General features: G+C 40.0%; 1 protein-coding gene across 3 annotated transcripts in view; it reads left to right on the top strand.

Annotated features, from left to right (window-relative positions):
- The window catches only part of SLC9A7 (solute carrier family 9 member A7), a 73180-nt gene extending 57562 nt beyond the window's left edge, over nucleotides 1-15618 (top strand). For 2 of the 3 annotated variants that reach the window (XM_017818438.1, XM_017818437.1), the window contains 2 exons: nucleotides 2064-2169; nucleotides 8816-12876. In XM_017818438.1, coding sequence (XP_017673927.1) covers nucleotides 2064-2169; nucleotides 8816-9064 — 355 coding nt within the window. In that variant the 3' untranslated portion in view covers nucleotides 9065-12876. Of the gene's footprint in view, nucleotides 1-2063; nucleotides 2170-8815; nucleotides 12877-13733 lie in introns of those variants that run through there. The other variant, XR_001875380.1, reaches the window with a different exon arrangement.
- Nucleotides 15619-22606: the final 6988 nt, after the last annotated feature.

The raw sequence follows: 22606 nt of genomic DNA, 5'->3' as shown, positions 1-22606 counted from the left end.
GCCCTGGTAGTGTGTTGAGATCCTAATAGCACTTGCCTCTTCCAGATAAAATCTTGTGAGCAAGGCTTTCAGATGCAGTAGTATTGGGCCAAAGCCCGGAAGGAAGTGTACTGCTAGTTTAAGTATACATAAATGCTAGTAACTTCAAGTTAACCCTTTAAGTTGTAGTGGCTAGTATCAAAGTGCAACAAGGACAATTTTTGTTATTAAAAAGAAAACAACGCAAACTATAAAACTTTGGTGTTAAGAGCATGGAAGGATCTGGCTGTGGCTGACTGCTTCTGTTTTGTCTTTAAGGAAGCAGAACTATCCTCTTCCCCTGAATTTACAAAGGGATGTGCCCGATGAAAGGAGTAGTTAGCACCGGCTGACTTCCCTCAGCTGACACTAGCACAAATGCAGTCCTCAGCAGCTGCAGCAAGGGCAGGGGGAGTGCCTGGAGAAAATTATAGCCTAACTACCTGTTTCACAGAAATTTAAAAAATGCTGTTAGTGCATTTTCTTTTTTCAGTGGTGACTAGCAATCTTTAGGGAAGGTTTCTGTGAAGTTTGTGCCTAGGAAACTGACATCCAGAGGCAGAACTGTATCTTAGAAGTAAAAGTCTGCTCCTTCTGTTGCAAGGAGGCATTCAGATAAACATTGTCTGGGTGGGCTTAAATTGCACAGACAGAATGATCTTTAGCATTGCCACCTCTGTATTCATGACTAAATGTCAAAATATTTTTTCTGGTACATTCACTTGGTTTCTAGGTAGAAAGGCAGATTATTTCAAAATTCCCTCTTTGCAAGGGAACTTAACTTGAAAGAGATGGCAGCATGCTCCAATGCTGGCTATTGCCTGCAGAGCTCTGTACAGATGGATAAGCAGCAACTTCATTCCTGTGGAATGCAGAGTTCATTTAATGTCATGGGCTGTTCCCTGGGTTCACCCACAACTGTAAAAGACGAAGAAAACTGCAACTTTGATGAAGTACCAGATGTCTTTTACTGGGTTTGCTTTCTTACGACCGAGCTGCTGCGGGCCTGTCTGCCGCAGGGCAGCGTAGAGGCTGGCAGGTTAGTGCAAGGGCCAAGTTTGTTTCTTTCCAGGAATGGGTGTAACAGCACTGTGAGTGAAGGAGGAAACATAACTCTGCTCTAGCAAAGATATTATGCCAGGCTCTGCTAAGGAGAAGAGATAACTCTTTGCTAGAACAGCCCCTTTTTAACCCTTCTCTGTCCCCTAAGTATGTTGATCTGTTGGGAGGATCAAAGAAACTGTTATACTCACAAATGGACTTGATTTTCTCTGTGCTTAGAGTCTGAGGAAAGTAACTGGAATACCTGCAACATATTTATTTACATTTAAAATAATTAGACTGACTCATGTGCCAGTCAAGATCAACATGCTGCTCTGTAACAGAGAAACATTTTTTGACTCTTGAGCATTTTTTCAGGCATATTATCAATCTGCAGTACTCATGTGAACAAATATAGCTTTAACTGGGAGCAGACCTATGAAAAGAGGTGTAAAGATACCTTCCTTTCCTGCCCCCATGTCCCCTCAATGTAATCTAGGTAGTATTGTTTCCTTCCATGTTGTGTTACATGGTTCTTGCCATACAGTTTTCCCTTTGCTTTTCTGAGAGTGTGTGCTGTATGTGTATGTGCACTGCAGAAATGTCTTTGAGCCTTACTGGTTGCATCTCTGTGGCTCAGTAAGCAGCTAGCAGATCAGTTGGCTATATTGCTTTGAGGATTTTGGATGAACAGCATTTCTTTATTTCCCTACACTGAGCCACATAGGAATGTCACCTTGTTACCTCTCGCTTGATTTACACTTTAGAGAACTCAGAAGCTGGAAATATCAGAACTGTGTGAAACTTTTAAGAAAGTTGTCCTTGCGGAAGATGTGTGAGTAAAGAAACTGCACTTGAAAGGAAAAAGGGGAAAATGTTGGGGATGTTTTATGTACAATTATTGAGTAGCACAGTTCAAAGGCAAAACCACATTTATGTACACTTGACTTTTTATTTTCGATAGTAGTTTTTGAGCACTGGTGTGTTTTTCTTAACTACTTAAGTTATTTAAAGCCAATTCTCACTCACAGTGGCCCTCCATTGACCACAACTCTACCCAGCTGGTGTGGCCTGATAGCCCGCTGTCTGACAAGTCCCCAGGTTTATGATGTAAGTAGAACAACTCAATACTTCTGTGTTTTGTTTATTATTTTTTTAACTTCACCAAATCAGTGTTTTTCTTTTTAGGCATTTTCTGGTTTCAGCTGATCTGATAGATATACTGCAAGAAAGTACTGGTTTGTCCTAGGCAGAAAAGATTTAAGATTCTCTTCCCTAAGGCAACAGCTTCTGTTGGTAGAAACCAGAAAGGATCTTGTTTTTCAGATACTACATGAAAAAAAACACATTTAAAGATATTGGGAAATTACAGGCTGTGCTGGTTTAAAACTAAACTGGTGGGAGAAATGAATCCAGCTCAAGAGGGATTAAAAGTCAGAGTTAGAATTTCCTAAAAAGATTAGAATCAATCAAATGATACAGAGAAAACTGGTTTTAACCCACAAAGACAGTTGTATAACCCCACACCCTGGGACAAGAACAGAACAGTGTTTGTTAACCCCTGTGCTGAACACCACGTGGTTCCCCTGGGGGGAAAGTAAAAGGAAAGGAAACCTGTTAATCTGGATGATGGTTGCAGTTCTGTTGAAGTAATGATTGCAGTCTTGTCGAGAGTAGCAGCGGCAGTCTTGTTGAAGTTCTGGTCCTCCTCTTGATCTGATGAGTGGTACCAGAAGTCCCAAACCCTAAAGATTATATATGCTCAGGTGTAGGTGGGAATGCCCAGTACCTCCCTCAGGATGGGAGTTTCCCAGTGGGTGATGTAACTCTTCGTGTCATGGGATATTTTTAGAATCTTTGATGTCTAGGTGTTGCAGCTGCCTATTATGCCAGTCCATTGTGGCCCATTAGCAGAGATGACCCCTCAGGCTGGGTGTGAAGGTGCTAATGCCTCCCCATAGGGGAGTTATCACAGATGAGTCATGGGTATGAAGACAAAGAAACACTCCCCTGCCTTGCAGTGTTCTTTAACACCCAGCTTGTAGCCTGAGGTGTCAGGTGTGCCCTGGGCAGCTGCTGCAAATGATCCATTGTTAACAGTCCAAAAGAAATAACATAGAGAGTGTAGATTACACAGTTTTGGTTATACCCCCATAGTGATAAACTGGTCCTGGCCCCTGTAAGTAGGACACAGGCTTAGTCAATAACCCAGTTCAGTGAATCATTTCAAAGTATTCCCTTCTCGACAGTTTTGCACAAGGTTCTTTTCCTGTTACCACTAAGCTTTGAGGTCTCCTTAGAGAAGTCACTGACACATATACCCACGCCAGAAACAAATCTGGTAGAGCTTCCCTCTGTTGTTTCCACTGTGAAATTTGAGATCACATTTCAGGAACCGTTAGGCAGTTACTTATCTCAGTCTAGCAGGTCACTCTCTTCTTTACAGCCATGTCTTGCAATAATTAATGCTTCATTCTCATATTACTCTTGCAGGACTCTGATACATGTCATTGCTATCTGTACAGTGCTTCTGAAATCTACAACTTTTTTATGAGCCACTTGTAAATAAAACCACAGTACTATGTGGGAATATCTCTAATTTGCAGGTTTTCTGGGATGTTAATATCTCTGCTATGTTGAAGTAGTCTTTCACCAGTTTGCTATTAATCCTTTCCTAGACAGTTATGAATTCCACTTGCAACTTTGAAATACTTCCCTGCATTTCTTTCTGGGTATTATTAGCAACTTACTTGTACCCGATAGAAAAGTTTCAAAGAACTTTGAAATTTCTGTTGCGTATTTGGAGCTATTAGTAATGCAAGAAATTGGCCTTGTTCTCATCTTTGCAATGCCACTGGAGGTCTTAAAGCAGATCTAGGCTGGAAGGCATCCATCAGACCAATTAGCCTACTTGTGTGTTGCCTGTGTGTCTGTCCACATATGATCTTGTGAGAGTAATTGTCCAGTAACTGAGAATCTAACCAGAATGAACATGCAACCTTTGCCTTTTGTTTTCTCTCATAGTTAGGCTCTTTTTTTTCTTTACTCATCATTGTTAGCTACTGCTGCATGTGGAAACTTATTCTTTAGTTGGATTGGTTCTGTGACAAACACACATGGAATGTTAACTTCATTAAAAATGCTTGCCAGGTTGCATACTTTGTTAAGGTGTATAATGTGGAAGTTTCACATTGTATTCTCTCTTCTGTTCCTATTTCAGTGCATTGTGAATTAGTCTTAAGAAAGAATTTAATTTTGATGTTTTTTTTCTAGCTTCTTTTCAAGATTTCTGAACCCTGCAATTGCTTTGTTGCTTTTTGTCTCTTTGCATGGCTGACTTAGCTACAGAACTTGGCTGTACCATTTTATTACTGACTAAAAAGCCATGGAATTTTTTTTCCTTTCTATTTAAGTGCAGGTGAAGCAATGGAGAGAGCCATGTCTTTGTTGGGACAGAAAGTGCTTGGAATAGTTGTGCCTTTGTGAGGTATTTCCAGGGAAATTGAATGGTACATCTGTGAGAATTAAAGACTGAAGACTTTAAGTTTAGCAAAAAAAAAGTCTGTAAATATTCAATAGAGTATAACATAGCTGGAAAATATGTTTCCAAAACAAGTATTAAATCCTGGATCTCGTTCAGGTGCAAGTCTGAGTTATGACATCTACATAGAGAAGAAAGCTTACACCTGTGTGGCTATACGGATTGTGTATTGATGTATTGTTTTCAGCTTTTATTGTTTTGGTTTTTTTTTCTCCTCTGACTTTATTACAACAGTATTTAGAATTCACTTTCATTTCCATGAGTGGGAGTATATCTTTTTAACTAGATGCCAAAGGAGGGTTTGAAAGTCTGAAAGTCAAATGATCCTATTACGTAGTCCACCCACAACTTATTTTTAAGTATGAGATCGTGTCCTCTAGGCTTGAATTTGCCTGACATACATGTCAGGCTCTGAGTCAGCACACAGAGGTGAGGTACAGTGGATTTTTTTCCAGAGATGTTGTTACTATTCCTTGCTGATGTTCTCCCACTGTTTTAAGTCAGTGCCACTAGGCCCACCATTAAGTGTTTGCCACAGACATACTGCAAGTTGGAACTTAAAAACATGAAAAGTTGCTGCAGTTAGGAGAGAAATTTTGAAAATTGTAATTTTTAAACACTATTTTTCTCTTCTGGTGCTGTTGTCTTCAGTGCATGACCCGCTGGCAGGGCATTCCAATATATCCCAAACTAATGTAGGTCAGTTTTTTTCTTCTCCTTTTGACATGTTCTTTGAAACTTTTAGTAATTCTCTGTTCCATTAGTCATTTATCCCAGTTGGAAGAAGCATTCCTGCTTCTTGTTTTTGGTGGTTTTTTTTTTTTGTTGTTCAGGGTGTATTTTTTGTCTTATACACACTCCTACACTTTTTTTTAAAGTTTAGTTCTTGCACCATATGTAGTATGACAACTTGGCATGAAAGTAGAGGGAATTGAATTAATTTATAAGTATGCAAGCCCAGTGAAGAAACTTAATTTGGAGTCTTTATAAATCTTGCAGGCTGTAACTCTCAAAATGGGTAAGAAAACTGTTTAGCCATGCTTTGCCCTTCCCATTCCTTAGTGGTTCTATCTTCACAGCAAAAATTGTTTAGTTTCCCTGGTGAATTTAAATTCGGCTGAGAAACAGGGAGACTGTAGGCGAAGCATCAGATTGAAGTTGCAATATATTTTGTATGCACGCTACTTGATGCTTTTGTTTTGGAGCCACAAGATAAGTAACTTCTGATGCAAGTTTTGTCATCTGTGATGCCTGCGTTGTATTCAGCACCAGCATTTGTGACTACTGCCAATGCATTGCACTCTGCTTGTGCTTCTTTTTACATTGTCTTAGAAGGCAATAAAGACAGGCCTTGTAAGCAGTAGCTCACTTTAAATAAGCTTTAATATAAAAAACATCTCCAGCACACATTCTTAGGAACATGAACAGATTTTACCACAAATAGGACAGAGTGCAGTGAGGTCCCTCAAGGTTATGGTCAGCACATCAAAGCAAAATTCAGGCTTTTGCAGAATTTTGGATTTAGGTATTTAGCCATTCTAGTCTGTCAGTTTAAGTAGTGAAGTTCAGACCTATGTTTTTTGACTGAATTGAAGCTATTCCTACAGAACTGTAGGGGATTGCAGAGGCCTGTTTAGGGTTTTTCTTGGAAGTATTTCAAGTCTCTGGGGATCTACTTGGATACATTTCCTGTCTTTCTTGAAAGAATTGTTCATGCTGCATGAAGCACAGTAGGTTTATTCACCCATCCTCTTTGTTTGCAAACATAGTAAATCCGTATACTACATGGGATTGTTCATGGATGTTGTCTGGGGAAATATATGAAATAAATTGCCTGCTGCTTGCAGTGCTATTCAGAAGTGAAATAAATAAAAGGAACTTGGCTCATACAAGGCAATGTTTGTTCACTATCTTGAGAGAAAGCTAAGTGTTTTCTCTGGAACTGATCACGTTTATGTACATGCAAGTATAGCCTGGGACAAACCGGCAAAGATTGAGTTAGGACTTGCCATATAGAATAAATCTAAGGCCCTCTCCTTTCAATATCTTGCTTCCAAGAGCTTTTCAACCTTTTGGGGAAGCTCAAGTGTAGTGTGTTCTTACCAGTTTCTTATCTGATAGGTGGCTGCAAGGATTCACTGTTCAATAGCTTTGTGGAGACAGGAGGTGCTTTGAGAGCTTGCTGCAGCCACTTCACATGTGGTCCTGTTATGGCAATAGCTTCTGGTTCTCTGTTAGCCCTGCCTTCCCCTCCTTGGTGCTTCTCCAAGGGCAAGGACCGTGAAAGGGAACATATGAGAGAGCCTTTCAGCTTCTTCTGCTTCTTAAAACATAATTGTCAACAGTCACAAACTGCCTGCTTCTTGCTCATTTTTCTGCTTTTCGTCTTTATTTGAATGCCTCTTCTTCAAAACAATATGTATATGGATATCAGAATTTCTTAAACGGGTTACTATTTGGAGTGCCTTTTTTAGGCACATCTTGGCCTTGTCCCTCAGACTTTTACTTTTTTTTGCAACTAAAAGCTTGTAAAGGCTGTTTCTGCCAACTATAGTCGAACACTTTAATTCTTGCTTTTTAAGATAGTGCCAGTAGTTCAGTGTTTTCTTTCTGATCAAAGAAAGCAAGTGTTCTAAACTGTATTTGCTCTTTGGGAACAGTGCTCTCTATCACATTAACCCTGTCACTAAAAACCTGTGATAAATTTGGATGCCATGAAGTTTCTGAGAAATTAGCATTCATTCTAGGTAGGGCTTGTCTTGAACCCACTGCTGAACTGTACTATTTCTTTCATTGGTTTTGGCAAACTCCTGACACCTCTTCCAGTCCTTGTTAGTTAAATATTCTGTATCATCTAGAGGCTTCTGCTGTTTTATTTTGGCTGATTATCATTCTGACAACAGGAAGCTTTCCCAGGAAGTTTTATTTAGCCAGGCACTGCATTTTTCATCATGGACAGGTGAATCAGCATTTTCAATCAGCAGTGCCCTGAGCTCCTGTTCTGCAGTAGAGGCAGGGCCTTTCTGTTCAGGCTGAACACAGGCATCCTATCTCACATGGCCTATGTCCTCCTTCCTTTGCAGCAATGGAAGAAAATAATGTATTTTGAGAGCATAGCCTGATCAGTGTCCAGCCTACCGAGGAGAACAGCAATATGCAGACACATTTCAGCTCTTGCTAAGCAGTATGGAGCTATTCATGTGGAGAAATAATTGCTTTCACTTGCAAGAAGGCAAGCTTATAGTATTGATAGAATTTTCTTCAAATATAAAGAAAGCCCATTTTCTGACCAATTCAGCTGTTTTGCCTTTTACCAAGACCATGTTAAACTGGAGTGGAACATGGTACTGTTGCTTGCTGTTGTAATTATGCTGTGTAAAGAAATTAAGTGTTTTGTTACACTTCACCAATTTCTAGTCTCTGACCATATATTTCATCCCATCTCTGCCAAAATAAATTCACAGGGTTTCATGCACCAGTTTCTTAAATGATTTTGAAAAGAGAACATATCAAAACTAGTTACAAAACTATGAAGCAAGCACTTTCTTGTATCAATCTTTTTTATGGCTCAGTAGCATTCACAAGAACTAGGTCAAGTAATTCTCTATTTAGTAGTAGGCAAAAGTAAGCAGACAATTTGAAAGAATATTGTTAGTTCTTGATGTATAACAAAAAATTTTTGAGGAATTCTTGAACATGAAAATTTTGGGCCTAAAATTTCTAAAGTTCTTACCAGTTTGCATGAAACTTTTACTAATGAATGTGACTAATTAGCAATAGATGCAACTCTGACTTTGTATCTGAAGTGACTTAATTGTCCTTGGTCTCCAGTCTTTTTCCTGTACTGCCTTCTAAACTGTCATGCAAAAAACAGTGTGTACTGCTGATCTCTCCTGTACTTCTGGTACACTTTCAGTGCTACTAAATCCCAGGTTACCCGTTTCATAACCTAGTTCTTGGCTTCAGCTCCCCCATCATCTCTCCACAGTAGCAGTAGTTATACAGGGATCACTAAGCTGATTTGCAAACACTGGGTTCAAGGTTATTTTTAACATTTCTTAAGGTGAAGCTTTACCTCTTACTGCTTCTGTATTGACACATAGGTAAATTCTTCTGTTTGGTTACTTTTTGGGCAAAGAAAGATGCTGTGCACTGTACAAAGATTTTTCTTTTTTTTCTTTTTTTTTCTTTTTTTTTCTTTTTTTTTTTTTTCAGAATCAGGAACAGCTTAGAGAAGAGGATTCTGATTTTATTCTGAATGATGGTGACCTTACTGTGACATATGGTGATACAACAATAACTGCAAATGGTTCATCTGGCCCCCATACAGCTACCACTAGCCTTGATGGCAGGAGAACAAAAAGTAGTTCAGAGGAAGCATTGGAACGTGATTTGGGAGCAGCAGATCATGAAGTTACAAGCAGGGGTACCCGGCTAGTATTTCCTCTGGAATACAATGCATGATTACTGACTCAGTAAAAATAACTCTTGCTCTCTGAATGGATCAAGGAAGACTGCAGGCCACTGTGTCACTTGAGGTGGGGAAGTTTATTCAAACAAGTTAACTTGCGTAAGTGGTTTTACAAGGGTCTGAAGATGTCTCCTGTTTTTCACTCAAGATGCTGACAGTGGGGTTTTCCAAATGTCTGAATATAGACAAATGAGAAAACTGGTCATTCTCTTCTTTTCAACCACATATTGAATCCAAGTATAACTAGCATGCTGCAATTGTCTTGTTCAGCTGCAGCAGCTCTCTCTCTGAAGAGAGGTACATGGAAAACATTGTCACAGAACTGAGTTTGTCTTGACATAGCTGAGGAATGTGGAGGAAGAACTATAAACTTGATAATTATTATGAGACAAAAAAGGATGTGTGTTACCTGAATGTAGAGAGATCCATTGCTAACTTCTCTTCTGAGGTTGAGGAAGTGAAATGGGACAGAATACGATAGGACTACAGATGCATGAATGAAAGACTGAGGAATCTGTTACTGCAAGCTGTACTTAATATATTTCAGGGAAAAAAGGGGAAAGATTTTTTCGCTGGACAGCTGTTTAAATAGGAAGGCAATGAGAGCTATTTGTCCCTTTAGCTTTGGGCAACTTGACTATTACTATTAACCTAACTTCTAGTGCCTCAAATGAAGAACATCCAGCTTCCTGTTATCTAAGATGCACCTGACCCGACATAAGCCTGGAGCCAGGCTCTCTTGGATAGCAGTCATGAAGTAAAACTTTCTTTCCCTTAAGGATTGTTGAAAACTTGGGCAGGGGAAAACAGCAGATAGGAGGAGGAGGGAGAAAAAAAGAGAGAGAGAGGCAGTATTGAACTTGCATGGAACCATGAGGTTTCATATTGCTCCGAAGAATTCATGGACTCTGCTTACAGTTCTTGTGTGTGATAAACAGCAAACATCTAATTAAACAGAAAAACAAATACTACTGGCTTTACCATTTGTGACTATCCTAAAAAAAATGCTGTTTACTCTTGTTCTCTTTTGCAGAGTAGATGTGAAACTTCAGTGGGGCATTGCACAACAGCACATAAGCTACAGAAGTGATGAACTGTACTATCATCTTAAATGTGAAAAGGGAAAAATCTCTGACTAGTATTTAGCCCACTTACACGTAGGCTAGCTTTAACTTATTGCTAAATGCTTTTTAATTTCCAGATGAAGAGATAATAATTGTCTTTGCCAATAGCTGAAAATGTATGCTTTGAGGAGCAGTTCAGCTATTTAAAGCATGCTAAAATGTGATTTCATTCTCATGTCTCAAAAAGATTTATTTTTTTAAAGAGTTCTGTGGCCCACTAATGTGATGTAATATCAATTTGTCCAAAAAGTGTGTTTTTCTTGCTGACATTTCAGTTGTTCCTCTCATAAAATTGTGTGTGAGTAAATACCCACTCTGTTTTTCCTTACATATTAAACTTATTGGGCTAACCTCAGTACAGGAATTTACTGCTGCAGAGAAACATTGTAGTCGTGTTGTCTGGTCTATTTTCTTTCACATATGTCCTATGATGAGTGATCTACCTCCTTGTCTGTCCCTCCAAGGTAAATTTGTAAAGGGCATTGATCTGTAATGACTATCTCACATTATTAAGAAAAGAGACACAAGGAACCCAGAAGTCTTTTTGTGGAAAAACTAAGACTGATGTAGTCTGAGCTCTGTTCTTAAATGGTAAAGACTAACAAACACTGAAGATCTCTGAGCAGAACAACTCCTTTTCAGGGGCTGCACATGTTTTGCATAAAAAAGTAAGTTTGCTTCCCTGGGACTACAGGCTGTTTATTAGTCAAAGCTGGGGAGCTCTGAGCAGATCCTGTGACTGCTAAGAGTGGTCCTACAAACAGGATTTTTCAGGGTGCTTTCTGTGGGAGGGGTTGAAGGCACTGCTGACGCTGGCTCCAGGAGTAGCTCTGATACTCTGATCTCCAGTTATCAGAAAGGGGCAATGCTATGACAAGTGTTGATGCTGTGTGTTACATGTCTGCTATGCAGTGTAAGCTGGCTTTTCTGATAAAACCTGAACAAGGGTGAAGTATCACATACTTGGTACTTGACCAAGTCTAGCCCTACTCCAAGGATGCAAGTTTTATGGCCTATGAAAAGACAAAAAAAAATTTATTTACTTTTATACTGAAGGAATTGCCTTTTGGGAAAGGACTGCAGGAATTTTGACTGGAGGAGTGAAAAAAAAAAGGTTTTTTTGGCTGAACTTCCAAAGAGCTGATCTGAAGTGAGTGCATAGCAAAGGTTGAAATTATGTCTACTATTAACTAAATGATAGCTACTATGTTTTATTCCTCGGGGGAGGGAAAGACATAATAGGAAGTCTAGCAACTTTAGTAGCATGAGGAGCTATCTATAGTCTTTATAATCAGATTGGAATGGAAAGCATGGTCCTTATTGTATAATTTCAATTAAAGTCCAATTGCAGTCTCTCTTCAGACAGCATTGGTCAGAGGAGCGTCTTTCAGTCTGATTCTGAACAGTAAAACCCTAGGAACTAATATGGTTCACATGCCTTTCAAAGAAAGGTTCAGTGTTTCCTTTAACTCTGAAGCAGCTCAGTGGAATAACATGCTTGACCTCAGCTTTGGCAGACATGGTCTCTGCTTCTGCACCAGTGTGGGAATGGAATTTGGATACTCAGAAACCTCAGCTTCATGTGCTGTTCTTTAACATGTAGGGGGAAGACCTTTGTAGGGGAGAAACCAGAGAAGTTACAAATGCATCAGCTGGGAGTATTCCTCTCCTTAATTACTGAACTCATGACACACTGGAACTTAAAAGCAAGGGAAGACAAATCATGACCAGGAGGTACAGACCATCCAGCAGAAGAGAAGCCAGTTAATACCCTGGACTGGCTGTGAACAATCTTAGTCATAATCAGAATTGCAGAAAGTAGGACTGAGCTGCTGAGTAGGTTAAATACATTCCTAAGAGAAAAACTTGTAGATTAACAAATTCAAATGCCCTATATTGGAAAATGCTCTTTGTAAGAAGCAGCCCATGCAGTGGGCTCCTTTTTGCAGTGCAGGAGCGGGGTCTTGCTTCCCAGGTTTGGGGAGGAGAGTTTAATACAGTGCACTGAGAAACCACAGATTGCTTCTTGGTGTGGAATTTTTGGGAGTGCCCTTCTGAAAAATAACTTCCAGTAGAAATAAGCCTGCAAAGTGAAAGAGGAGGAAAGTGTGGGGGAAACAGTGAATTACAAAGCCAGGAAATGGCTTAAACAGGCAGCTTTACTGTGGGAACAGCATTGTAAACAATTCCTATTCTTAATCTCACAGTCCTAAATGCTGAGACAGTTATGCAGGCTTTGCATACCTTATCCTAAAACAAGGGCAATGGGACAATGCAAAAGTAATAAAACCACCCCATCTTTAATTGATCAAAAACAAAGGCTTATACTGACTTGCTTCTAATCCAGAGCAAGGAAAGTAACTTTGAACTTTTTTTTTTTAAGGTAACCTCACAACTACAATGTTTTCTTGACTCTAAAATGCCTTTAGTAATTTTGAAAGCAGTTCTAGGGTAACGTTAGTGTGACAAATGTGGAGGTGCCTTACAAAGCATGCATACAAACAAACAGGATGTAAATGCTTGGCGAATCATATTTGAATCTGTGTTGCAGAACTCAAATGACATATCTTGTTTTGTTACGAGTGACTTACATAAGCTTTTACTATGGAAATTAAACAGTTGTGACAAAGTGATTAAATATTAGAATCAGTTCAGATTTTCAGGAAATAAAATTATCTATCTGATTTGGCTGCTTCATTCACTATGTCTTTGATCGTAATCTATTTTGCACCACCCCATGTGGACTTAGAGACCTCCAAAATGCCAGTGGGTTTGAAGCTTCATCTGGGGACTGAATGTTAACTGGGAGAGCCAGCTACTGGAATAGACTTTCTATTGGAATGGAACACTTTATTAGTTGCCTGCACTGTCTATATCAAGGAACTTGCTGGAAGAGAAGCCCTAGCTTTTTTAATACCTGGCTAAGCTGCTGTGGATAAAACCAATGCCCTTCCCAGGTTCATGTACAGTAGTACAGATCCAGAAAGCGTTTATATTGGTGCATGCAAAGGAACAACAATCTTTGCCCTAGGAAAACTAAAAATATTTGGGTTAGTTCTAACTTTTGTTAACCTAATTTTTTTCATTTAATTTTCTGATGTCCCTAGTGTCCTGTGGGGTTTTTTTTTTAACCCTTTGGAGCTTGAAAGCACCACGCATAAACACATTAGATACAGATTTTATAAAAGAAGGGAGGCAGAATAGGCAGACTTCACTTTTGTGCCTGAGCACAATTTCAAAGCTATGCTAACTTATGCAAATTTGATTAATTAAATGGCAATAATTTGAAATACTGCAATTAAAGGTCGCTTTCCCACTTTTAATTGGAAAAAAGTCCAGATTTGTATTCCCTCAGAGAAAGTGAATACTCAACTTAAAAGGGTTTTGCTGCAATGTTAAAATACTTAACTTCAGGCTATGAGAAATAAATTGGATTTATTTTTTAACTAGTAGAGTCTCTGAAGTTGTTATTACAGAGGCAGGGAGAAGTAGGTCATGCAGTTCTACATTGTAATATATTTATGACTTTTGTTTCTAGATTTTAGTTTAAACAAGGAGCTTATCATCCACTGCCTGATTCTGAATTTCAGTCCTAAATTGCTTGGCTTGAATGTCTTAATGTTGACACAGATTAATACCAGAAAGCAGAATACCAGAAGAGTCTTCTGGTTCGCATCAGCCGATCAGTAATAGCTGTTGTGAAATAACAGCTTCCAGCACATGGGGTCACTTGAGGTAAGTTTGTCTGATTTGAGTTTGGGATATCAGAAGTAAAGGAAGGGAGGTAGAATGATAGGATCCATAGCTGGTTTTGGTGGAGCAGGGAGACAGGCTGCTGTGCTTTTCCTTTGCAATTATAGGATGGGTGCTACATGTTTCCTTTTCATTGTTTCTGGTCTGTTCATAATGCTCAAAATCAGAAGCAGCATTTAATCTGATTTCTATCAGTTTACCATTCTCGTAATTCTTGTCACCTAAGGTATGACCATACCAGTAAGGTTGCAGGAGGTGTCTTAAGGTTACTTCAAACATAAAAATGCAACAGGTATCCAAAGCATATCACACTGTCCTAAGACTGCTGTGGTAGATGTCCAAAACTTTTGCAACTTCAGTTCCCTTGAGGCACTTAAAGCCTGCATGGTATGAGAGGTTCAAGTGTCCAAACGCTGTCAGGGAGGGCTGTAATTATAAAGCCTAATCTGAGAGATAAACACTGTTTCTTGTATGCAAGAAAGTGGATGCTACTACACCAAATGTCTTTAACGATGCTGAAGTAATTACTGTAAGCAGAGGTTTGTAGAAGTGGACTATAGTACTGTATCCTTTGATACAGCCTCTTTGTCATGTTGACAGCTACAGCGACAACCGTCCTTCTGATATTTGCAGTTAAACTGGTGAGGATTTAAGGAGAACAGCAACTCTCTACAGTGCTAGGGTCTGGTTTCTTGGTCTTCAGCACACCAATGGCTTGCAGGTGCTCTGAGCTCTAGTTTGGGCTCCTAACAAGGCAAAATGCAAGGGATAGGGAAGAGAGAAAAAACAAAATCTTGTGAAAGCTCTCCATGTTGTGGGGATAGTAGTAATGGAGGATGGGGAATAAACACTTGCTGGGCTTTCTGCCACTGACTGATTTGTGTACATACTCAGCTAAACATTCTTTCATGTGGATAGGATACTGCAGTAATTTCAGCTTTGTTTGAGCCTCCTGACCGAGGCTTCATCCAAGCATCCCTTTCTCAAGAGAAGAAGTGTTAGTGCTGTTTGGAACCCCTGCTCTATCAACAAGTTTCAGGTGTTACCGTTACAGGTCAGAAGTATTTCATCTTTCCATTTCTTCTTAGTACTCCCTTACTTCCCCCATAGACCTTGGAGTCACTGGGAAGTAGCAGGTACAAGGTGGTGGTAGCTTTTGTGGAGTTAATTGTTTCACATTGAGTTTTACTGTTGGCTGCACTGGAACAAATTATCATAGTTGTCACCTGTAATCAAGTCAGAAATATGTAATCTCTTCTTATTTGATTAATATTAGTGCAAAACTTACTCTGGCTTGACACATACCTATAAACTTTGTATTTTATCTCAAAAGTGAAAAGGGCTGATACTGTCAGACCTTTCCTCAAGGCAAAGCTAGCAACTCAGCCCTCTTCACACCGTACAGAATGGATTTGACATTTTCATCCTTAAAATCTAATGAATTATTCCCACCTTGGAGCATCCAACAGTTGCTTCAATACCCTTTTATTGTCAGAAGGTCTGGAAGCTACAACTAAAAGTGAACATTTTTGTGTGGAGCATAAAATTGTTTCAGCTGGGTAGAAGAGATGGTAAAGGAAGATCTGATGCAGTTTTGTAAAATAAAAAAGCAAGTAACAAAACTGATTGTTCAAAAGCATATCAACAGGTTCAAAAGTCAGCACTTCCAATACCACCAGTTCTAGGATCCCTTTCCCCACCCACAGCGTGGGGGAGCCCAGTTCTAGTTCCATCTCCATCTGAAGAACCATTCCGACGTCTTGAGGGGCAGGGAAAGGGAACTCCAGCGACAGGGTTTTTCAGGCCCCGAGCCTGGAGGGGAGAGGTGCCCTCCCCTCCCCCCAGCACCCACGTGGTCCCATGGCAGGCACAGAGACAGCACACCGGCGTGGAGAGGAGGCAAGAGAGAGGTTTATTGTTGGGGGGGTTACATTTATAGGGTTTAGGGGGATTCACAGGGTAACCAATTAGAAGTCTCAAGGGGCTTACAGGAACACCCAATCACAGGATGGGGTTAACAAGGACCAATGGGGACACCTCAGGACACCTTTCCCAGGACATTCCTGCATGGGAGATAACCTGTCCTGGGGGGTGTTGGGAAGAAGAAACACGTGTTTGCAAAGAGACCACAAAAGGCCATTTTAAGACATGTTTAAACAAGTTTCTCATCAGATTTACTGCTACAACCAGTTGCACCAACAGCTGTTCAACACAGTCCAAACCCAAACCTGACCTCTGACAAAGGCATTCCCTTGAACAACTGAGTCCTGCTAGCCTGAGTCAGGTACCACTTCTGCAAGGTTTGTCCCCTCGTACACATGCAGGGAGCTAGTCTGAGTTTTGCAATAAAACAGATGAAAGCTGGAAACAGACACCTTGTGTTAACTCCTTTCTGCTGTACCTGCACAGACCCTGGGCTGAGGAGCTGGTACAGAAGCTGCTTGCTGGTGCTGCCCAAAGCAGCAATGCGTGCGTGGCTTTGCCACTCCTCTGAGAGGATGTGAGGTGAAGCTTAGGCAGAGTGCCAGTTCCAGTGCAAGATACCAGAGGACAGTCTTATTTGTCTTGCGTTACCTTACCATTTATTTTACACCAAAACTTCACTAATGGCGTACAAATTAAGGAATTTTTTACTGTAGCAACCAGTAAACACTGGGGTTATTTTTCAGTTTAATGAAAACAGGAACTTACACTTCAGGATAAATATTTCCCTTGTGCCTTGCACTTTTACCGTAGGAACAATGAAGAAATGAGTACTCTTTGGTAGCTTATGGAATTATTGGCAAGACTTCTACTCACAGAGTGACCTTCTCTGAGCAGGAACGGTCCTCCTCTTCCCAGTGATGCAGAGGGCTTTGCTGTGCTTCACATGGAGTAACTCACTTCTATAATTTCTGGTGGCAGTACAATTCACAGAGTCAGCAAATCTGAACATAAAATATTGCAGTTCCAGTTAAAGGATGTGAAACCCATCTTATGCTGTTCTTGTTGTCTCGTTTCTGTATGAATAGTTGGAAGCAGTGTCTCTAGTCATTAAGAGTTGTTGCATTTTGACTGTACTTTTCCATTCTCGTCAACCATAAGTGTTTTAATGAGAGTGAATTTGGTTTAGGAACTAGATCTTGATCCTTTCCAGGCAAAAAGTTTGGCTGAAGGGCATGGATGCTCCACATTTGGTAGTGTGATTTTAGTTGTTTGCCATCATACTGTACGTGCAAAGCATGCACATGCTGATGAGGCAGCACAGGTACCTCTGACAGCTTTCAGGGAGAGCAAACTGCCACCTGCTCTGAAGTTCATCCTCTGGTCAAGAAGGGAAGCTCTGCAGTGAACCTGAAAGTGAGAGGCATATTGGGCTCTACTGTAATAAGTAGCTTTTAGAATCTGTAAGCTTGTAATCAGGTGAGTTATGAAATTCGGAACTGTTATTTAACGAGAAAAGGACTCTTCTTCAACATTACCAAATGTTATCCTGGAAAACTGAGATCTACAAAAATTATAGTTATTTCCTGTCTCAACTACAGAGCCCCTTTGTTCAGGAAGCCCAAGAACTGGTGCTTTTAACGCTACTTGCTTTCAGTGGTTTTGTTTTTCTGTTGTCCAATCCAAGTAAATCATTCTTTTGTTTTTGCAATATGTTTTCCTCAAATATGTAGGACCTTCCTTCTAAAAATAAAACTTTTTAAGGGTGGTCAGTAAATTTTCAGTATGCTAATATCAGCTGAATATTTGAACTGGATCAAACAAGGGAGGAGTGGAAATAATGAAAGGAGATGGTGACCAGAATGAAATTCTGCTTGAAGAGCTACAGACATTCTGCACACTGACTTCCTTTGCCCCTGTGTATTCTTAAATATAATCAATAAAGGATGTTTATCAATCTGACATTGCTTCTATTCCAAGACTAGAGCACCTCTACTGTGACTGAGCTAAATTTTCTCAAATCAACTGAATTTTGTTAATCGAGTTACTTCTTATTTTTCCTAACCAAGACTGAGTTCACAAAATAAAAACCATTCCTGCTAAACTAATCCACACTCCAGGACAAAGTGATTTCTGCAAAGCACTTCAAGTAACATAAGCCATGTGTGTTTTTGAAGTTAGGAGCTGAGTTTTTTTTTAAGAAGAATACATTCAGATTTGTGTAGGGTTATGCTTGAAAATGTGACTATTTCTAAATACACTACATATCCTGAGCCATTTGATCAGTGAAATAAAATTATCAAATCCATCCCTATTAAAAATCTTAAACAAAACCAAGTCTACTCTCTTGTTATGGCACAATAAATAGAATTTATATACTAAATGAATACATAAAATCTGAAAAAGGGAATGATAACATGAGGTAAGACTACAGGTATCTTGAAAATATGCTTTATTCTAGAAAGGATAAGTAATTAAACACGTGCCACAGCTACAGAGAGAAATGTGGTTTATCACATTGAAATTTTCAATACCAACCCTAGTACTGAAATGTACCTGTCTTTTTCTAGAACTTCCAACCGCATCTTTCCAGCAGTGCTTTTATTTTTCACACTACAATGAGGGAGAGAGTTCTTCTCTATGCTTCTCCGTGCCCCACCTCTTGCTGTATGCTGGTCATCCTGTATAGAAAATTGTTTCTGTCCTATTACGCTGCTGAGTTTGCCTTGTGAGGTGATGGTGAATTTTAAAAAAGCAAACAGGAGGAAGCAGACCTTTCCTAGTGCCCTCCAGTGTGCTGGAGGCATTGGACTAGACAGATGCTGTGGGGTTGGATGTGCCTGTGGAGCTCCAGCCACCTGCTCACATCCAGATCCCTTGGTACTCAGACCTTGAGAAACCAATTGCCGGCTGGGTTAGCTGAAGAGTGGGATTTGAACTGTATGTATCTGTGAGCCTGTGTCATGGTTTAACCCCAGCCAGCAGCTAAGCCCTAGACAGATGCTCGCTTACTTGCCCCCAGTGGGACGGGGTAGGGAATTGGAAGGGTAAAAGGGAGAAAACTTGTGGGTTGAGATAAAAGACAATTTAATAGGTAAAGCAAAAGCTGTGCACACACCAAAGCAAAACATGAAATTCGTTCACTACTTCCCATGGACAGGCAGGTGTTGAGTCATCTCCAGGCAAGCCGGGCTCCATCAGGCATTGTGGTGACTTGGGTAGACAAATGCCATCACTCTGAATGTCCTCTCCTTCCTCCTTCTTACCCCAGCTTTGTATGCCAAGCATGACACCATATGATCTGGGATATCCCTGTGGCCAGTCGGGATCAGCTGTCCTGGCTGTGTCCCCTCCCAACTCCTTGAGCTCGCCCAGACTCCTCACTGGTGGGGTGAGGAGCAGAAAAGGCCTTGACTCTGTGCAAGCACTGCTCAGCAATAGCAGTGTTATCAACACTGTTTCCAGCACAGACCCAAAACACAGCCCCAAAGTAGCTGCTCTGAAGAAAATTAACTCTGTCCCAGCTGAAACCAGCTCATTTGGGCTCTTCAGCCAAGGGCAGGAGTTTATGTTTAGACCCCAGAGAAGCAGTGGTGTTGAGCAGCTTCAGGCAGTGAGAAGGGAGCCTAGGGTGCATAGTGCAGTTTCATCTAATTGATCATGGGAGAAGGTCTCCTCAGGCACAAGTAACATCCATGTTGGTAAAACCCTACTGGAAAAATAAACAGGATGAGATGTGATTTACCTTGGCTACCGGTATTTAGAAAGGGAAGAGAAGGGAATGTCAGCAAATTTCCATGGTTCTCCCTGCACTAGCAGGGAATTAGCTGTTGCAATGTGATGGTCAAATGTAAGCAAAACTACCCTCAGGGTGCTAAAAGCTATCCCTAGCTGCATGCTTCAATACAGATGCTACAGCTGTGTGAGGCAGAGGCAGCAGTAAATAAAAAAAAAAAAAAATATCCAAAAAGCTGCTAAAAAGGAAGGTGGTCCATACTGGGCCTTTAATCCATAAAATCTGCAAAGTTGGGTGTGAATTCTTTTCCTTGTTGAATTTCACACTTTATTTGAAGAATAATACTATGCATGTATGAAAGCACTTGGTTATAATATCAACCTAATTTTACCTTTTGGCTGTTATTCCAAAACCTGACTGTCAAGTCAGGATGTAAAAGATTTCAAAGGATGCAAACTTTGCTCCATATTAATTGCACTTATGATATCACAGGTATTCAAATTACTGCTTACAGTTAGATACTTTTGATACTACAGCTGGTTTAGTTTAAGGAGCAACTGTCACCTTCCCTAGATGGTTTTTACCTTTACAGTTTTAAAACCTCTCAATATTGTAACGAACATTTCATAGGTAGAGCAGTGATGAAGCCCTGCAGGCATTTAGAAATAAGTCCCCAGATGAAAGCATCGTTAGAAGATGGAAAAGTTTTATTAATTAAATGTCTTGCTTGAAATTTTTCTAGCTGTTCTGTAACAGATCACAAGAGACTTCTCTCCCACTTATCCCTGGACCTTTTCTTCCATGCAATAGTAAAGATTTTTAAAAGAATGTTTGTTAAAGGCACAACCTAACTCTTCTGAAGGATAGGATTTTTGCCATGAGGACTGGGGCATCACTCACCTGATCTGTACTCAGTAAAGAAGTTTTTCTCTCTGCCTCTGCCTGCTAAAGGATGCTCCACGGTCAGCCCTCAGGAACTCTGTTTCTCCAAACTGGAATTCTTCCTGGTGGGAATCTGTGAAGCTGTAGGTACAGACATGACCAGACACACTTTGGCAGCTCCAAGCAACCTGAAACTCAGTTTAGAGATAAGTTTATGCACTAGCTGCTTCCTTCAAAGTTAGCATCTCCAGTTTACAAGCAACACTTTAACCCATCTATGGTGGGGATCTAAAAGCACCAGGATGGCCATTTTCTAGTGCAGAAGTATCAAGGCAGCTACATATAACCTCTATTACTAGTCAAGATTTTCACTCCTTTCCCATTAAGGAACAAAGTTTTAGAAATAATGGCTAGATTTTATTATTATCATCATCCAATCTTTAATTGTAAGTTCTGAGAAGAGCCAACTAGCCCCACTAGCACAAGTACTTTACAAAGAATTCAGAGAATCAATAGGAAGATATGGTCTCAAATTAACAACTTAAGATACAAAATGAAATTTATGCTAAAGCAGCTTCTCATTTACTACACAGTATAAAACCACAATCACTCAATTAATCAGAAATAAGCAATTTAAGGCTGGGTCCTGCTTTCTACCAGTTTCCACATCTTAGACATAAAAACCTTTGTGAACATCCAAAACCAATTTTCAGGTAAGCAAAAGCACCTCTTTTCATGCAAGAAATTGGGGTTATATGAATGACTGAAATATTTATCTGGTTATATGGTCTAGTGGCATCAAGACAGAACTAGGACTTGTGTATGGAAGTTGATCAATATGAAAGGATGAACAAATCAAAGTGCTTTATCAAAACAAAAATTGTAAAATTGAGACCTGAATTGGAAACAAATGGGCTTACAAGCTGAGTAGTTGGGAGGGTTCATTGTGTAAAAAAAGAATCCTACAGTTATTTGCTTGTGACAAGAACAAGTTAGCATAGTACAATGGCAATAGGCTGTTTTCTGCGTCCAATAAGAGAAGTAATGGGTTTAAACTGAATCAAGAATGATTCAAACAGATGATTGAGAACAATTTTTAACAGTGGACATACTGACATAATGGAGTAAATGACTGATGCAGGATATGAAGTCTTCATCATCAATTATTTTAAGAACAGCTTAGGACAGGTAACAAATGTCTCATCCTGTCCTCTCTAAATCCATTTGAGATAAAGCTAAGTATCACTAATTATTCTTAAACTGGCTTTATTAAAAAGCAAGAGAAAAAAGAAGAGGGGAGGAACACCCACAACAACTCACTCAAGTCATCCCTGCTCAAGCAGCAGCTTAAATGACCGTGAAAAGCCAAGAAAATATTTCTAAACCTTCCATCAGAGAGACCTCTGCTGTACTTGGCCTGATCTCCTACAACCCTTTCCCATTATTTTAACAAGTGCTGCACTTTAAATGCTATCCATAGCACACCTGAAACTAGTTTCATGCCTCTGCATAAATAAACGAGAGGCTACTCATTTCACAGCTGTATGGCAAAGCATTAAAGACAGCTCAACCACAGCGAGGGCAGTGCTAGGGCTGTGTGGTCCCACACCCTGCACTTGCTGGCACAGCTGGGATTTCTACCCGTTGCAAGTGAACAACCACACAGTCTTTGCTTATACAAACACACCCCACCTCTCCTTTCCCCTCAGCTCCTCTCACCTTAAAAAAATGGGGCAAAAATTACTGGGTTAATGGTGTGGGGTTTGTGCTGTCTTGATTTATTCTACAGCTCCAATATTTGTTATTCAAATACTGGCAAAGGCACAATTACCAGATTTCCTCATAGAAAATGTTATGAGACACTAATCTATTGCAGAGTACTCCAGAACAAACTATTTACTAATGTTTCCATGGAAGTCAGCACTGCCTCTTTTTCACAGAGCAAAACGAAAATGTACAAAGCATCTTTAAATTGGGGCTCAAGTCTTTTTGTACATTAAAGCTGATTTTTCAGGAGACTTCAGCACTCTTTACAGAACTTTAAACAGATTACAGGGTTCCTGGACCACATAGCTTCATATCTTGCCATAACGTGATAGTCTACCATATCAGTTCCT

This window comes from Lepidothrix coronata, unplaced genomic scaffold, assembly GCF_001604755.1.
Source record: "Lepidothrix coronata isolate B3197 unplaced genomic scaffold, Lepidothrix_coronata-1.0 Scaffold68, whole genome shotgun sequence".
NCBI lineage: Eukaryota > Metazoa > Chordata > Aves > Passeriformes > Pipridae > Lepidothrix > Lepidothrix coronata.
This window is presented reverse-complemented; position numbering and strand designations above follow the sequence as displayed.